The sequence below is a fragment of the Dendropsophus ebraccatus genome, chromosome 6, assembly GCF_027789765.1.
Source record: "Dendropsophus ebraccatus isolate aDenEbr1 chromosome 6, aDenEbr1.pat, whole genome shotgun sequence".
NCBI classification, from domain to species: domain Eukaryota; kingdom Metazoa; phylum Chordata; class Amphibia; order Anura; family Hylidae; genus Dendropsophus; species Dendropsophus ebraccatus.
In genome coordinates, this window is record NC_091459.1 from 13,486,839 (window position 1) to 13,504,098 (window position 17,260).

Genomic DNA, 17,260 nt, shown 5'->3' on the forward strand with positions numbered 1-17,260 from the left:
ATGGGGATTAGGGAGCACTGCAATAAAATGTTTAATACTCTAGAATGCTTATTCACACAGACATAATATTTGACATGCCAAACATATTTACTGAGAAAAGGGTAAAATTGCTAACATAAATTATTTGGTAACTTACTTATGAAGCACACATAAATGAGCAGAATATATATATATATATATATATATATATATATATATATATATATATATATATATATATATATATAAAATTTATTATTGTCATTTTCATTTTTTTCAGGTTTTGACCTAATAAAATGTGAAGATCCAGGAATACCAAATTATGGTTATAAGATACGAGATGAAGGTCACTTTGCTGATACAACTATTATGTATAGTTGCAATCCTGGATATACAATGCATGGGAGCAGTATTTTGACATGTCTAAGCGGGGATCGGAGAGTGTGGAATAAGCCTCTGCCAACATGCACTGGTAAGATCATGTACACAAAAAAATTATATTGGTACTGTGTGTCTGTGGGTCTCTGTATGTAACAGAGCTGTGTTTTTTTGTGTGTGTTGCTCTGTATGTAGCAGAGCTGTTTTGGTATGGGGATGTAACAGAGGGTTTATGTTTGTATGCTGTTCTAGTAGGACTATGGAGGACATTTACTAAGGAGTCTAATTTGTTAGCCTATTCTAATGGAATTGGTTTTTAATTAGTGCCAATATGCTGAGTGTTATTTAGTATGAAGTCATGTTAAATTTGTAAACTAAAGAGCTGCAAAAAAAAAAATCCCAAACAAATTCACCTGGTAGTCACCGAAATTAGGCCTGCACCAGTTTGTGCGACTTTTAAAGAGTCGCAAATGATAAATGAAGCGCTAATCCCATATTAAGCAAATTTTGAGGTGAATACTCAAAACAGAAAAAAAAATTAAAAGTTGCATCTAAAAATATTTTCCCATCGAATACTGATTCATAGATACACCAAAAATGGGCGAAAAATCCAATTATTACCCTAAAAATACTGTAGGTGCAAAGCCTTTGTAAATCACCCCCTGGCTATGTTCACACAAAGTTTTTTCAGTTCTGTTTAAAATGACGTCCGTTATTTTGAGTCTACAATAACGGACGTTTTTTAGCTGTCTGGCCTCCCCTGTCTGGCTGTTTGTACATTATTCTAGTTTGGTTACTAATTGGCCTTTGGATGCGGCTTAATTGAAAAGTCCATTGAATTTAATAGTAAAAACAGAGAAAGTACAGTGAATGTGTGTGAACAACTAATAAAAAACGTCCGCTGTTTGCAAAAGACGTCCGAAAATAATGTTCATGTTCATTATTTTGACGTCCGTTTTTCAATGCATTGTGTGCATTGGACGTCCATCTTCCCATTGACTACAATGCATTGCCATTGCAATCAGTTAAATAGCAGCAAAAACTGACTTTTTTTAAATAGTGAAATTTACCGTTTTTACCCCATTTTTGACGTTGTGTGAACATAGCCTCTATGTGTACTGTGCATGCTGCAGAGTTGTGTAGAATTTAGAGAGTGTGAGTATAATGCACATACAGATGAGCCCTGTCAGGGTTTTCATTAGCACTTTAAAAAAAAAAAATAATAATTTAGAACTTAAAATAAGCATTATCGATAGAGAAGACATTAAAAAAAAAGTTTTTACCAAAGTATGATTTGTTTTGGGCAGAAAAAAAAAAGTACACGGCCTAAAATGCAAATTGAGGAAGTTTTTTTGTGATAATAGTACCTCTCTAAATCCTGTTGCTCTTCAGTCTGGCCACTAAGCCTAATAATAATTATCCAACACTTCCTGTTCTCTGCAGTCTCTTCCTTACCATTACAAGATGTTTTACAGCAAAAGGTTATACCAGTAGATTTGTTTATTTGTTTTTTTCTTTCGGCCATTTGAGGCGGTATTTTTGTACACATAGCCGGCTCTATTTATAGTGTGTGTATATATATATATATATATATATATATATATATATATATATATATATATATACATATTTATTTCCTAACAGTTTATTAGAGCTGTTTATTAGAGCTATTAGAGCCCATTTAATAATACTATTGTAGTAGATACTCCATCCTTTTAATTTGCACTTAGCGGCTCACCTGAAATTCCCCATTATGTTAGGATATGTTGCACACTGCTTATACAGCAGATGACATTTGAAGTAAATTGTTCCGAACGATTCTTAACTCTACATTATATGTGTCAGATTACATTTCCTACTGCTCTTAACCAAAAATGAATTGTGGCATCGTAGCCTATACAAGGTACTGCATTTCCTTCCATTAAGAATAATAAATAATGCTTTATGTATCTACATGTCATGTTCCCTTGTGGCTGTAGATAGACTGATAATAGAAATGAATAAAAAGTCTAAATTGTGGCTCATTTCTAAGCCTATATTTTCTTTATGCAGCTGAATGTGGTGGTCGGATTTATGCTGCGGCATCCGGACGCATTCTGTCTCCAGGTTATCCAGCACCCTATGAAAATAACTTACACTGCACCTGGATTCTTGAAGCAGACCCTGGAAAAACAATTAGGTAAACCTTTACAGCGTTTTTTTTTTTATATATACTATAAAACAAATGGGGGGAGATTTATCAAACATGGTGTAAAGTGAGACTGGCTCAGTTGCCCCTAGCAACCAATCAGATTCCACCTTTCTTTTTCCAAAGAGTCTGTGAGGAATGAAAGGTGGAATCTGATTGGTTGCTAGGGGCAACTGAGCCAGTTTCACTTTACACCATGTTTGATAAATCTCCCCTATGGTGTCTGTTAAGGATTAACTGGAGGAAAACAATTCTATTACTCCTAGATGGTGGGGTTAGAAATGAAAATATAAAATGCCTAGGCACGGGAGGTATATTAAAATATTTTGGAGTGGTGATAGATTGGGAGATTTTAAACTACAACTCCCTATTGACTGTCTATGAGGCTTTTTACAGCTGTCACTAATGGGCGTTATTCTGATTCCTTCAGCTTTTTACAGCAATGGCTAAGAATGGTCCTGGTAAGGCCTGAAGCCCCCTTCTCTCAGCTAGAGGTAGCTGAGGGGTTAGGGCAGAGTGTGGGGTCTGTCCCAGCCGGTCCCTGAACCAGCAATCAACGACATTAAAATTATAATGGCGGATGCTGGTACAGGCATTGGCAGCAGCGCCGCTGCATGCTCTCCCCTCACTGTAAATCTATGGTGAGCAAAGATGAATGCAGGTGCCCCCCCCTAAATAAATCCCCTAGTGGGTAGTCCCAAACCCCCCCTTCCTAGGGGCCCAGTATGTCCAAGATGATAGTCGCCATCACTGTGAACTAGAGATGATCGAACAGGGCCGAGGTTCAGGTTCATACGTACCCGAACCATCGGCATTTGACTCCCACTGGCTTCCAGTTCCATGGGGAAGGTGGAGACAGTCCGAGTATTGGCTGGAAAACAGGAATACAACCCATTATCCCTGTTTTTCAGGCGGCACTCGGGCTGTCTCCACCTTCCCCACGGAATGGGAAGGCAGCAGGAGTCAAATGCTGATGGTTCGGGTTCGTACGAACCTGAACCTCGGCCCTGTCATAGTAAAGTTGACATATTGTTAATGTGACTTCGTATTTAACTTACAGGATGTGATATGACTTTCTTTATTTTATAAGCAGAGAATTTCAAAGTAAAATGCATTTTTTAAAGCATTTTTTGTGAGATTTTGACATTTTTCACAAAAAACATACATGATATGGTCCAAATTTTGCCACTAACATAAAGTACAATATGTAACGAAAAAAAATGGGTAGGTCATAACGGCCCAAACTAGCTGCAGCACCAAGGGGTTAAACTGTATAAAAATATTTTGAAGTTAATCTGACCTAGTTAAGTTTCTCCACTTTTTAATGGGAAGCTTGCATGACCATACAGTGTATTTCCAGAACATTTCTCTGTGTACTGTAAGTTTGCTTGCTTGCTTGCTTTCTTGTTTCATTTGAACATTATATTTCAAGTGACAGTGCAATGCATATTTTATTATTTACATCTAAACATTATATACACTGTCTGGTCTTTTTTCTTTTGCAGCCTTCACTTTATAGTTTTTGACACCGAAGTCTCACATGATATCCTTAAGGTATGGGACGGACCGGTAGACAGCGATGTTCTCCTGAAAGAATGGAGTGGTTCTTCTCTCCCCGAGGACATTCACAGCACATTCAACTCCTTGACATTACAATTTGATAGCGATTTTTTCATCAGCAAGTCTGGTTTTTCTATACAATTTTCAAGTAGGTATAACAAGCTGCATTATAAATCTAACATGATTTGGTGTCTATATTGCATGGAAATGTTTCTGTATATATACATACCCCTGAGTGATTTCATCTACATGAAGCACACAAATGCATATAGATTTTCTTTTCAAATGAACTCAAGTTCTAAATAGCATTCCCTATCTCGACAGTCATCTAATATGCAATGGCGTGAATAAATATTCCTAGTTACTGTCACAAGCGACTCTTTTTTAGAATTGCAGTTTCAGTTTTTACACTTGTTTCCCTTCAATTCTTGCTTTCAATTATGTCATCTGTGTGGTGGTTCCATTCATGGGCTATTAAGGGATCATTGTCATTCCGATTCAGCACAGCATGTAGAAAATGAAGACGCAAACTGACTTGTGCAATTATATTAATTGTAATCAAGCTCCATATTTTTCATTACAGCTTAATTACTGTTTAATCAAGCATAAAATCACAGCCAGTGCTTAGTCTAAGGAGTGACCCTTATCGCATGTACGGAATGTGCCATGTTGCTGAACTGTCAACAGACAAATGCATTACTAATGAAACATTAGTTTGTTCTTATCGTCACATTTTGCTGGGGCTATGTAGAAGTGCGTAGTGGCAAGAAACGGTACAAGGTGACTATGAAATATTTGTTAGAGCTCACTAGTCGGTTCAGTTGGTGTTCTGTATACCAAGTGCAGTAATATCCATTATGTCCTGCTTTATTTTGAACTCTTTTACACCCAGTTTGTCATGGCCTCGGGGCAGTCCGTGCCCTGGGCCGCCGCTACTGCAGCTATCCAAGCCGGCTCTGCCTGGCGGATGCCGGAGCCCATGTGCAGGGGCCCGGCGCCACCATCTCTTTGGCCCCTACAAGCGCCTTATGACTCTGCCACTTGCCGAATGCTCCTCTGCCTGGTGCGCATGTCCCCGCCTCCTAGGGCGCATGCGTGCCGCCTGTGCTAAATTAGAAGGGACAGTGAGTCCCTAACTGTATGTGCACCAATCACCTCCCCTATAAAGCTGCACCTGTCCTGAAATTCCCTGTTGGAGCCTTTGCATGGTTCCATAGCTTTACGTGATTCCTGCCCGTGATTCCTGACGTTCCTGGTTCCAGCTATCTGTGGTCCTTGCCTATGACTGCTTTCCCGCTTCCAGCATTGAGTTCTGTTGTGGTCTTGCCTGCCTACGTGTCTCCAGCTGCACCTCACCCGCCGCCACTTGCAAGCCAAGCCAGGGTTAGCGAGCTGAGGGTTGCCTGCTGCAGCAAGTCCATCCCTTCTTGTGGTGGGCACTGGTGAAGACCAGCGGCCCCTTAGACTCAGCTTCCTGATGCGCCTTACGCAATTGCTAACAGCGGTACAGCGGACCCACAATTCCAGTCATTAAACAGTTCAGATGTTATTATTTTATTATCTTATTATTTTTTCTCTGCAAATGATCAAAATTGTGACACAAATGAGGCATTTTGCAGTGTTTTGTTCACTAAAGGTGAGCCAGGCATGCTCAGTTCAATTATAACCTCAGAGAGGAAACCAGGAAGTTATAAGATCCATGGGGGAGAAAAACAGTATAGGGAAGTCAGTTACTTGACTTGTATGTATGTTGTGCATGTGTGATTTTATCAAACTTGCTTTGTTATACAACCCTTTAAGCCATTTTGGTGGGTCCTAAGCCTAGATAACTTCTGCATGTCCTTCATTGTTTACACATGTGCAGTGGCTGACTTGGATGGGACTAAGCTGCAGCACCAGAGACAGCTGCCAATATACTGAATATGTCCTACTGTCTATATGTAGGTCTCAGACGATCAAACATTGATGGCCTATTCTAATCTCCTTTTACTTTGAAAAAAGTTCTTAATATGTCACACTGAACTAGTGCAAAACTTTATTTACTAACCTACTGTTTACTAATATTAGTACTTTTTGTTGAAAAAACAGTATGATACTGTTGAGAACTTAACTGTCTGTGTTTCTGTGGTGACTGCCTCCTCCTTCTGGCCAACCCCATTAAAGCTGGGGGTCAATTAACCTCTTCTGCGGGAACGTTGGGCCAATTGTGTGACCCGGCGTTTCTTCTGAGAATTTGGAGGGACATTTTAACAGGCGTTTACCTCCAGCAGATACCTGTGTCAGTTTGTGGCTTGCCCACCTACACTAGAATTTTGTTACCTTGCTATATCTGTGTACCTGACCCCTGCTTTTATTTGATGACCTCGGCTTTGACTCCAGTTTTTATTTCACTTTGACCTCGGCTTGTTATACGGTCTCTTCTTTTGGTTCTAATTTTGTCCTGTTTATTTCTCATTTTGTTCCAATTCTTTGGCTTGTTTTTTTGACTCATCTCTGGTTCTGATTTGTGGGCTTGTGGCCTATCCATTTGTGGTGGTTTAATAGCTGGAGACGTGGATCCGCTGTACCACAACTACTGATGACATAATCTGTACCAGGGAGCGGAGTCTATGAGTCTTCACCAGTGCCCACCATAAGGCAGAATGGACTTGCTGTTGCAAGTCAGGAGGCTGGCTTAGCTTGGCGGCGAGGTGAAGCTGGAGAAACTTAGGCAGCCAAGTTGGAACACAGCAGGACTGGAATCTGCAAGAAAAAAGAAATCAGGACTTAAGTGTTTAAGGCGCATTTCTCCGTAGAGTGTAGAATAAGTCTGGGTCTGTATGGAGACTTGTGTGTATAGAGACTCGTGCAATGCTTATGATTTATTTTTGCTGCAACTGCATTCTGAGGCCGGGTTCACACTTTGTGAAACACCGGCCATTCTGTGACCCGGCCGTGTCACAGAATGGCCAGTGTTAGTGAAGATCATATCGGCCGGTACTGCAGCACCGGCCAGTGATCTTCATTTGTGCTGAATTAGGAAGCGGGCGTACTCATGTGTGCTCGTATCCCAATTTACCATTGAACACAATGGAGAGTGCGACTGGAGCCGCACTCTCCATTGTGTGACCTGTCAGGCTTGTGTGGCCGCTATTAAATGAATAGTGGCTGCACAAACTGACATGTCATTTTTTTTTCTACGGCTGCTAGTGATCCTGGCCGGAGTGTATACTATGTGTATACACTCCGGCCAGGATTCCATAGATGGCAGCACAACGTGAGTTTCCTATTAATCACAGTCATTGTTGCAAATCTGCAACAACGGCCGTGATTAATAGGAAACTTTCATTGTGTGAACATAGCCTTAGACAGTAGGTGCAATAGTTTGGATTGCATCTGTCACTCAATAGCTAAAATCACTCAGTAATTCCAAAAAAAGTTTTTGTGCAGCCTTCATTTAGGGTAGGGTAAACTAAGGATGCGACTGAGCCAAAGGCACAAAAGTCTCGGATCAGCACTAGCTGGACAACTTTTGAAATAGATTTGCACTTAGCCTTAGGCAGACTTATTTGTGTGTGGATATCTGCTTTTTTATGTATTTTTTATTGTATTTGAGTTTTGTACTGCCTAGGTGTAATATAGACAGAAGTACATTCTTCAGCTGCATTTACTATATTTATTTCTGCTCTTTTTCATGCTAAAATATATCTTATCTTTTTAGCATTAACTTTCCAGTGGCAGTGAGTCTGGGGTTAATCCAACAGAACCCTTTAACTTGTACAGAATTTTTTCATAAATAACATTATTCAGTGAATAGCATTTGCTAAATATTGTTGCATTTAAATGATGCTTATTGGTAACACCAATTATTTTTGACATTGTGTAAAACTTTTTTTTTTTTTTTTTTTTTTACTTTGACAGAAAATTGAAAATTGAAATAAAGAGTTGTTTATATAGTTTTGTAAAATATGAATTTCAGAACTCTTCATGCATATATTCCTGCCTAAATATTTAGTAACAAGTAAGTTTCTACTTTCTTTAAAGGAGAAGACTGGCCTCTGGGGGTAGGGAGGGGTTTAAAAAAAGGCAGGGACATGGGGGGAAAATACCAAAGGCTCATCTCCCCCTACGCTTCTTCAGGACTGTATTGCTGGGGAATCTCTGGAGCTGCAGATGTCACGATCCGGCTGATGGACTGGCATCTCAGCCAGTCAGTGATGGGGGCGGGACACTGCTCCAGTCATTAATTGACTGAGCAGGCTGTCCATCAGCCGAGACAGGCATTTCCCCCCCTAAGATGTGAAGTCATCACAACTCAGGGGAAAATGCCTTCTGCCAGGGGTCCCGTTCAGATGGCGCATTGCGGGCACCGGCAGAGATAAGCAATGTTTAATTGTTACTATCTCCCCTGCTGCCTGTTAAAAGTAAGATAAGGCCTCTCCTTTAAGGTTATATTCCCATATTCCCATCAAGTCTTTTTTTGTGTTTGTTGATGAGTGTTTTAGGAGGGCCCTTATTTTGAATCCAAATAAAAGGCGTTATTTCATAATATTGGCCATGATTTGCATACTTACGGCTATCATTAGAAAATAATGGCCAATATTTGACCTCAAAATCACAGCCGTCCTAAAAGACACCTGTGAAGCAGTCAAGAGTTTCACTGAAAAAAAAGAGTATCAAAAAATGAGACCTAAAAAATAAACTTTTAATAATCTCCCAATAAAAATAGTATCCATATAAAATGTCCAGACAACACTACAAATTGTAAACTATGAAAAATAATTTTTCTTACCCCTCATCGGCGATTGATGACGGGGTATACTGGAGTGATCTTGGGCCATTCATAACCTGAAGGTAATTCCCTATCCTGAATGGATTCCACAGCAGGCGGTTGAGGTCTTCTAGTAGAATGTGCAGGCAGAAGACAGGTGTACACTGTATGGGAGAAATAGGACAGCCCGTCCCTGACACTATCCTATTACACCCGATTCGTTCTGTCCCAGACAGAGCTCCCACCCTAATAAGGGCGACTCTGCCACTCTCACTCCTAGGGTCCCTAGTTAAACCCTAATAAATATGTGTGGCAGTCAAGAAAAGGCAGTGTGTGAACAAAGCCAAAAGGGGTTTAAAAAAAATAAAAATCCCCTATTTACAGGAAAGGTGATGGAGGGGCTCCTACTGCTGGACCCTTAAATTTCTCCTTACCGCATAGCCACGGTGAAGAGTTTGCATGGAGCAACAATTGTGCATCAAGACCACAGTGGCAGGTTGGTATAGGCACCAAGGCCAGCTTTATTCTGTTGGACAGATTTGATAGAGGAGGTTCATATATTTTCATAACTATTTAAACCTGTCAGACTGTGTCTTTAGGCAAAATCAACAACACAACAACAGAATAGAAAACCCACTAAAAAAAAATTACCAGAAACTAAATATTTTTCATTTCCACTTTCTATTTATTTGCCCTGTAGGAACATTAGAAATATATTTTAAGAAAGTTTTTTTTGTTCAATGTTTTTTTTATTAAAGTTTTACAATAAAAATTATTAATACAGTGGAATGTGAACTTTATATCACAAAGTTTTTTTCTTTCTTTTTATTTAAAATATATTTAGAGGGCTTCACAATAAAAAAAAAAAAAAAAAAAAGTGTCTGAACTAGTCTTGAAAGATGAAGTACCTGAATTGAAAATTTCATTGATCTTATTTTTATTCTATCAAGATACATTGACAGTGGAGGTCATACTGTATATTGACTTTGGAATGTAGCTCAGTAACTTGTAACATCAATGACTTATTTGTGTTGGCCATAATTGAGCACAGTAGTTTTTCTTGAAAGTGAAGGGAAAAGTCACAGCCACCAGTGATGAGAATAAGGTCACCTGGGAAAGAAATCCTGTGTTGTCTAATCAAAAGAAATTAGTACGCACCTAAAACACTGATAATATCCCTGCAGAGAAATATTTCCGCTCGAATTGGTATTACACGCTCGCACAATTTATATATTCAACACGCTGTAACTAAAATCATCTTAGCATGCAAATAGCTCTTTAATCCTTCAGATACAAATTAATCTCAATATTAATGCTTATTATATTTTTAATGCGCCATTTAAAAGTCATAGCAGGAAAGCAAAACATTTAGGTTTGTCGATGATAAAATGATCGAAAAAATAGATGTCAAGACCTTTAAAATATTACAGCAATGCCACAAAGTGAAATAAAACTAAAAGGAAATGGGACAAAATCAGACGCATAATTTTATGACAGTTTGTGAATCAGATTTTTAAACCCCAGCCAGTAAAGAAACCAAAGAGAAGGAATGAAAGAAATAAAGGAAATACTGATACTTCTTTCTTTTGTACCTACTACTGTGTTTGGCCTAGGGATTGGACTTTTATTTAAGGGGTACTCCGGTGAATTTTTTTTTTTTTTTTTTCAAATGAACTGGTTTTAGAAAGATATAAAGATTTGTAATTTACTTTTATTTAAAAATCAAGTTTTCCAGTACTTATCATCTGCTGTATGTCCTGCAGGAAGTGATGTATTCTCTCCAGTCTGACACAGTGCTCTCTGCCGCCTCCTCTGTCCGAGACAGGGACTGTCCAGAGCCGCAGCAAATTCCCATAGAAAACCTCGCCTGCTCTGGACAGTTCCTGACTCTGACAGAGGTGGCAGCAGAGAGCACTGTGTCAGACTGGAAAAAGTTCACTTCACTTATCTCTAATATCCAGGAATGTATGGCTTGGGCACACCGCAATGACAGCTGTTCTTACAGATTAATAACTGGTCCTACAAAGTTATGTAAATTTTGAGTTGTTAAAATGAATCTGTGACCCTTTAGTTACGGTTAAAGCACAGCACCACGCCTGTCCCCAGGTTGTGTGCGGTATGACAATTCAGCTCCATTCACTTCGATGGAACTGAGCTGAAAAACCACTCACCCAAACTAAGGACAAGAGTGGTGCTGTTTCTGCAAGAAAGCAGCCATGTTTTCATAAGCCTACATAATCCCTCACAGGTAGTGCATACATGCTTTTATACTATTATTATTATTATTATTATTTTTATAATAATAATAACAACAATAATAATAACAACAATAATAATAACAATACTAACAACAACAACAACAACAATAATAATAATAATAATAATAATAATAATAATTAATATTATTATTATTACTACTATTACTACTATTATTGCAATAATTCACAGCACATAGGAAAATAAACTACCTTAAAACATCATCATAAAAAGGCTTAGCATTGAAAATGTTACTTTATCAATTGTATCATTTGTACTTAAATAAAATCCTGGGAGCAAAGAGTTACAAGAATGCTTTGTTCTTTTCGGCTACAACCCACCCTCCTCTTCTTCGCAACACTTACATTTCCGCTATCTCAAGAAGCAAGCCTGAGGCTTTTACTTTGCAGACAGGTTGACTAGACTAGATTCTTCCTTCTCTGTCTGTAACTAGTAAGTGTCTTAGCTATTTGTCACATACAGAACAGCCTCTCCGCGCTTCCTATAATAATAATAGCGGCTAATCATATGGTGGCATAGATAGCATAGCTTTACATGGGGAGTATGTAAATTGTCAGAATCTGATCATTAGTTGCATAGATTAAATCAGGCATGTTCCGGCAGATTAAGAGATAAAAAGGAAGGAGGGTTAGTTCACAGGGTGATGGAATACTAGCAGACAACATTTTTCTATAGTCTGTATGAGTGAATCCGGAACGGATCAGATGCTGTCAAAAGCAAAATAAACAGTTAAATCCACAGCTGATGTCTAGAATACCCCCCCCCCCTTTCCTTTTCTTCTCTATTCAGCTTAGCACATCACAATGACTTTTTCCAGTCATTGGAAGAGTTTTTGAATTGTAACTTTTTAGCAGATTATTACCCTCCATAGCAACATAAATTCCTCAATCTCATGCTTAATGACTAGAGATCAGTGAGGCAGCAGGAAATTCATTTCACGAGCTTCGCAAATTTTCCATCAAACTCCTTAAGATTTGTGTATAAGATATTAACAAATTTCATTAAAACAGCCCAAAACTATAGTAGTTACAGTACTGCGACTATTACAGAAGGCCGAAATTTGTTAAAGCAAGTGTCAAAAATCTGAAAATTTGAATAAAAAAAAAAATGTCAATCAGCCAGTCAGTGATCCAATTTCCGCCATTCCTCACCTCTCTGTCCCTATATCACTCTGTTAGTCTCTCCCTGCTCTGCTGCAACTGCCTGCTGCCATCCTCCTCTCTCCTCCACACATAGCCGACTGTCCGTCTCCGTTACCGAACCTCCTTATATAGAGGGGAAGGTGCTGACATCACAGAGGGACCTGTAGCTTATTGGACGGGTACTAGGGATTATGGTTAATCCCTTTCTCCCGTCCAGTGATGCTCCAGACAGCATGTGTGGCCGCCATGTAGTTTTTTGTGTGAATTCTAAAACAGCAGGAATTCGCTTCGCAGAACAAAGCAAATTGACAGCATGGATATTTCCATCCGAGGACCAGCTCCAGGAGTGGGACTTGGCGAGATGGGGTTAGCATCCAGGGCTCTAGCGGGGGCTCGGGCTGCCTTCACCCCGACACAGGGGGTGACAGATTTCCTTTAAAAGCAAATAACACTTTGAATTAAGGGGGGGGAGGGAATTCGATTTCATAGTTTGATTTGCAAGTGAAGTCATAATATTGTCATAATAAGTCATATTATTGGTATAAACAAGATTGCACTTTTTTTTGTTGTCTAGTTTTTTTCCCATTATTCCCTTTCACTCTAAATATTTCTCGTACTCCTCAGCAACAATTTCATTTCTTTCTTCTTTAACTGTTAAGTCCATCTTCCTATACCCTCCATTTACTGATCATGCTTCCTCATGCCAATCATGTCAATTTGTGCCAAACCATGTTGCTATTTTTGTAGCAAAGTCACATACTAAGCCTTCTGCCTTGGGGTTATATTTAGATTAGAATTGTTAGTCACTTTTCGCACTTTGTTACATGTCGAATTGAGTCGTTTTCACCTTTTAAACATCTGTCCTTACCTTCTTTTTATACTTATTTCACACTTCTATGATTTTGTTTTCCTTTGTTGTAACTGTTGTAACTGGTTTCTTATAACAAAACTTGGCTTTTTTTTCTATTTAGGTTCATTCTTATTGCTGTACTAATAATTTTAAGACCATAGCTTGAAGCCTCTTTCACCCCCAGCACATTTCAAAGTTATTATTCTGGCAGAAGGCATGGTTTTTATTTATCAGATCGGATACTGAACTGAACTGAAAAATGCGTTAGAAAATGTTATTAAATAAGTCCATATTGTCAGACGGGGCCCTTGCACTTTCTTTATTTCTGAAGTTAACACTGAATTTTTACAGTTCAACTGCTTGTCATTTTAACACAATTTTAAAGACCAAAATACAACAGGCGGCCTTCTCGTTATAAGTATGCCCGCAAATAATGTTCATGATCATAAGGAGACGGCATATCGAGACGATCATGATGAACCTTAACTAACCCCATTAAAACAGCTGAATGACTGCAGGTTTTAGCTGTTTTAATGCGGTTTCTAAAGGCCGCTCCTTATACTTACATATCCGTGCTCTCTTGGGGTCCTTCATTCTCCTGGCATCTTCTACAGTGAATCACAGGCTGATTAGGACGGGAGAGCGGGCTGTCAATCATGAGACAAGCGTGACAGCCCGCTCAGCCAATCAGAGGCTGTGTTGCTGTCTTATCCTCATCAGCCTGTGATTGGCTGATCGGGCTGTCACTTTTATCTCAGGAGGAACAACCCAGTCAGCCAATTACAGCATGACTGGGATGGGACGGCCTCTGATTGGCTGAGTGGGCTGTCACACTAGAGACAAGAGTGACAGCCCACTCAGCCAATCACAGGTCACAGTGCTGCCCCATCCTATCCTTATTTTTATCTTTTTTTTACATGAGTGCCTCCATCTTGCCGAACCCCTCAGAGCATTGCGGAAAGTTTGGCTCGGTAACAAACCAAATTTTTTTGCAAAGTTCGCAACTAATCTGGGTTTGGCAGGTTTGGTTCGCTCATCTTTACTAATAAAACATCCATATATATAATTCAAAGAATACTACTAAGGATATGTTTACACAGTCCAAATCGGATGTGAATTTTCTGCAACTTATTTTAAGTACATTGATATTTATTTATTTATTATTTATTTATTTAATTATTATTTATTTAATTTTGGCAGAAACACTGCATCTATTCTGCTTCTGGGTTTCTGCAACTGTTCTGCCACTGATCCAAAGGAAAATGCCATATTAAATCAAAAGGATTATAAAAAAAATCCACTGGTTGTGAAGGGATTCAAATTTATGTTGTCCCCCATCCTTCTAAGGGTTTACAATACGGTTTTAAGTATAGGATAATCTACATGAGCATAAAAGGAGAATATGTCAGCTCACCCTTGATAGCCACAATTAGCGCATGTGTGTGTGGACCTCCTGGAAGTGAAGCACGTTCTGGCTGTATTGCGGGCCGCAACCCGGAAAGTCCATGAAACGAAAAATTCCATCCACGGCTTCAATAAAATTATGGTAGCTTTATTGGGACATCACAAAACAAACAAACAAAAAAAAAAAAAAGATAAAAACACGCCGACGCGTTGCAGGGTTAGAACCCCTTAATCATGGCCATGTTTTTATCTTTTTTTGTTTGTTTGTTTTTTGTTTTGTGATGTCCCAATAAAGCTACCATAATTTTATTAAAGGGGTTGTCCGGCGAAAAAAAATTATTCACAGAATAACACACATTACAAAGTTATACAACTTTGTAATGTATGTTATGTCTGTGAATGGCCCCCTTCCCCGTGTCCCACCACCCCCACCCGTGTACCCGGAAGTGTGGTGCGCTATACATTACCTGTCGCGTGCCGACCACGGTCTCCGATCGTCAGCAGTGACGTCTTCTTCGGGAGCTTGGTGGATCTTCCCGAGTGCCGGCCGCCCTCTGCAGCGTCATCCGAAGCTCAGCCGCGATTGGCTGAGCATAACTGTGCTCAGCCAATCGCGGCTGAGCAGCTGATGACGTGGCCGCGTCATCAGCCGCTCAGCCGCGATTGGCTGAGCACAGTTATGCTCAGCCAATCGCGGCTGAGCTTCGGATGACGCTGCAGAGGGTGGCCGGCACTCGGGAAGATCCGCCAAGCTCCCGAAGAAGACGTCACTGCTGACGATCGGAGACCGTGGACGACACGACATGCGGTGAGTATAATGCACCACACTTCCGGGTCTAGCGTGGGTGGGGGGAAACACGGGGAAGGGGGCCATTCACAGACATAACATACATTACAAAGTTGTATAACTTTGTAATGTGTGTTATTCTGTGAATAATTTTTTTTCGCCGGACAACCCCTTTAAAGCCGTGGATGGAATTTTTCGTTTCATAATCTACATGAACGTAAGTGAAGAACTCCTAAATACATTGTATATTTTATCACCATAAAGCCCTTATTTCTTAATGACTTTAGCAGCTTGGTATTAAAATATGGCTCATGGTCGGAATGATTGTTATCATGTGACTACATGCAGTGTAATATAAAGTATTGCTATAACAGTACATGGTATCCTATTGTTTCCCACAGCTTCAGTTGCATCAACATGTAATGATCCTGGAATTCCTCAAAATGGCACCAGATATGGAGACAGCAGAGAACCTGGAGATACTATCAATTTTCAATGTGATCCTGGATATCAACTTCAAGGACAAAATAAAATTACATGTGTGCAGCTAAATAACAGATTCTTTTGGCAACCAGACCCACCAACTTGCATAGGTATATGGCATTTATTGGTTATTGCATACTTATGTTTATCATATGGGAAGATGGGTCTCTATGTGATTTGATATTAGGGAAGACTTGAACAGCAAACTGTGAGACATTTTAAAGTGCAACTGTCATTTATTTATTTATTTTTGCAGAAATCAATAGTACAGGCAATTTTAAGAAACTTTGTAATTGGGTTTATTAGCTGAAAACTGCATTTTATCATGAAAAAGCTGTTTGAAGCTCTCCCCCCTGTATTCATGGTTCTCTATGAAGAGGGAAGGGGTGGAGGAAGATGAAGCACCAAAATAAGACAAGAAAGAGTTAATTTACATATACATCACTGGGCTATCTCCTCTGAAGTCAGCACTGACCTCTCTGACCTCTGAATACCAGCTTTCACACAGCTCCTACTGTGTAATCCTTTGTTCTCTGCTCTCTGCTACAGACTAATCTCCTTCCTCCTCCCTCCCCTCTCCATAGATTACACAATACTCGACTGATATAAAAAAGTCGAGATTTCCTGATAATGAGCAGTGAATGAGAGAGAGGAGGGAGGGGGGACCCGTGGAAAGGCTTTTTGAATGCAGATCATGGTATATTTGCCTAATAAACCCAATTAAAATGTTTCTTAAAAATCGCCTGTACTATTAATTTCTGGAAAAAACAAAACAAAACAAAAAACAACATTGACACTTTAAGAAACTTTGTAATAGGTTTTAAAAGGCAAAAGAATAACGTATGAGATGCCATTACAGCACTTCTGGTGAGGGAGTGCTAACACATTGTAGGAATATCTTGGTAAACAAAACCTGACTCCATTGAAGAGTAAATGATACACAGTAAAAAAAAATCTCATAATTAAACAGTAATCAAATGTTTTCAATAGTTTAACAAATATTGTTCATCAATGTATGTTTATAGCTCATCACTTAGGGTTACGACCTGTAGTTAAGCTTCAGTTTGCTGGTCACACATGCTCAGATGCAGCTCTAGGATTTTTAATATGGAGAGTTGTTTGTCTTTGAATCAGTAGGAGATGGCAACTAGGAATTATTGTTAGAGGCTGAGCAGTGAGAGAGCACATTATGCTCTTTGTCAGCCAGGGGAGCACAGGTAGAGAAGATGTCAGCAATGCATGATGGGAATTGTAGTCTGCCACCCACATGAGCTGATAAGCCTATGTTTAGACTTGCTGCACTGAGAATGAGCAGATGGGGAGAAACAGAGTGACAAAAAAGGTAATTGTTAAGGCTATGTTCACACAGGGTATGTACTGTACAATGGCCGTTGTTTAGCACTCAATAACAAAGGCTTTTGTACACAAGGCCGGGAGTAATTAACATGTCAATTGTTTACAC

General features: G+C 39.4%; 1 protein-coding gene across 1 annotated transcript in view; it reads left to right on the forward strand.

Annotated features, from left to right (window-relative positions):
- The window catches only part of CSMD1 (CUB and Sushi multiple domains 1), a 946,348-nt gene that overhangs the window by 693,649 nt on the left and 235,439 nt on the right, over positions 1 to 17,260 (forward strand). Inside the window, exons 24-27 of the mRNA XM_069973446.1 lie at positions 260 to 451; positions 2,410 to 2,536; positions 4,051 to 4,253; positions 15,717 to 15,908. Coding sequence (XP_069829547.1) covers positions 260 to 451; positions 2,410 to 2,536; positions 4,051 to 4,253; positions 15,717 to 15,908 — 714 coding nt within the window. The remainder of the gene's footprint in view (positions 1 to 259; positions 452 to 2,409; positions 2,537 to 4,050; positions 4,254 to 15,716; positions 15,909 to 17,260) is intronic.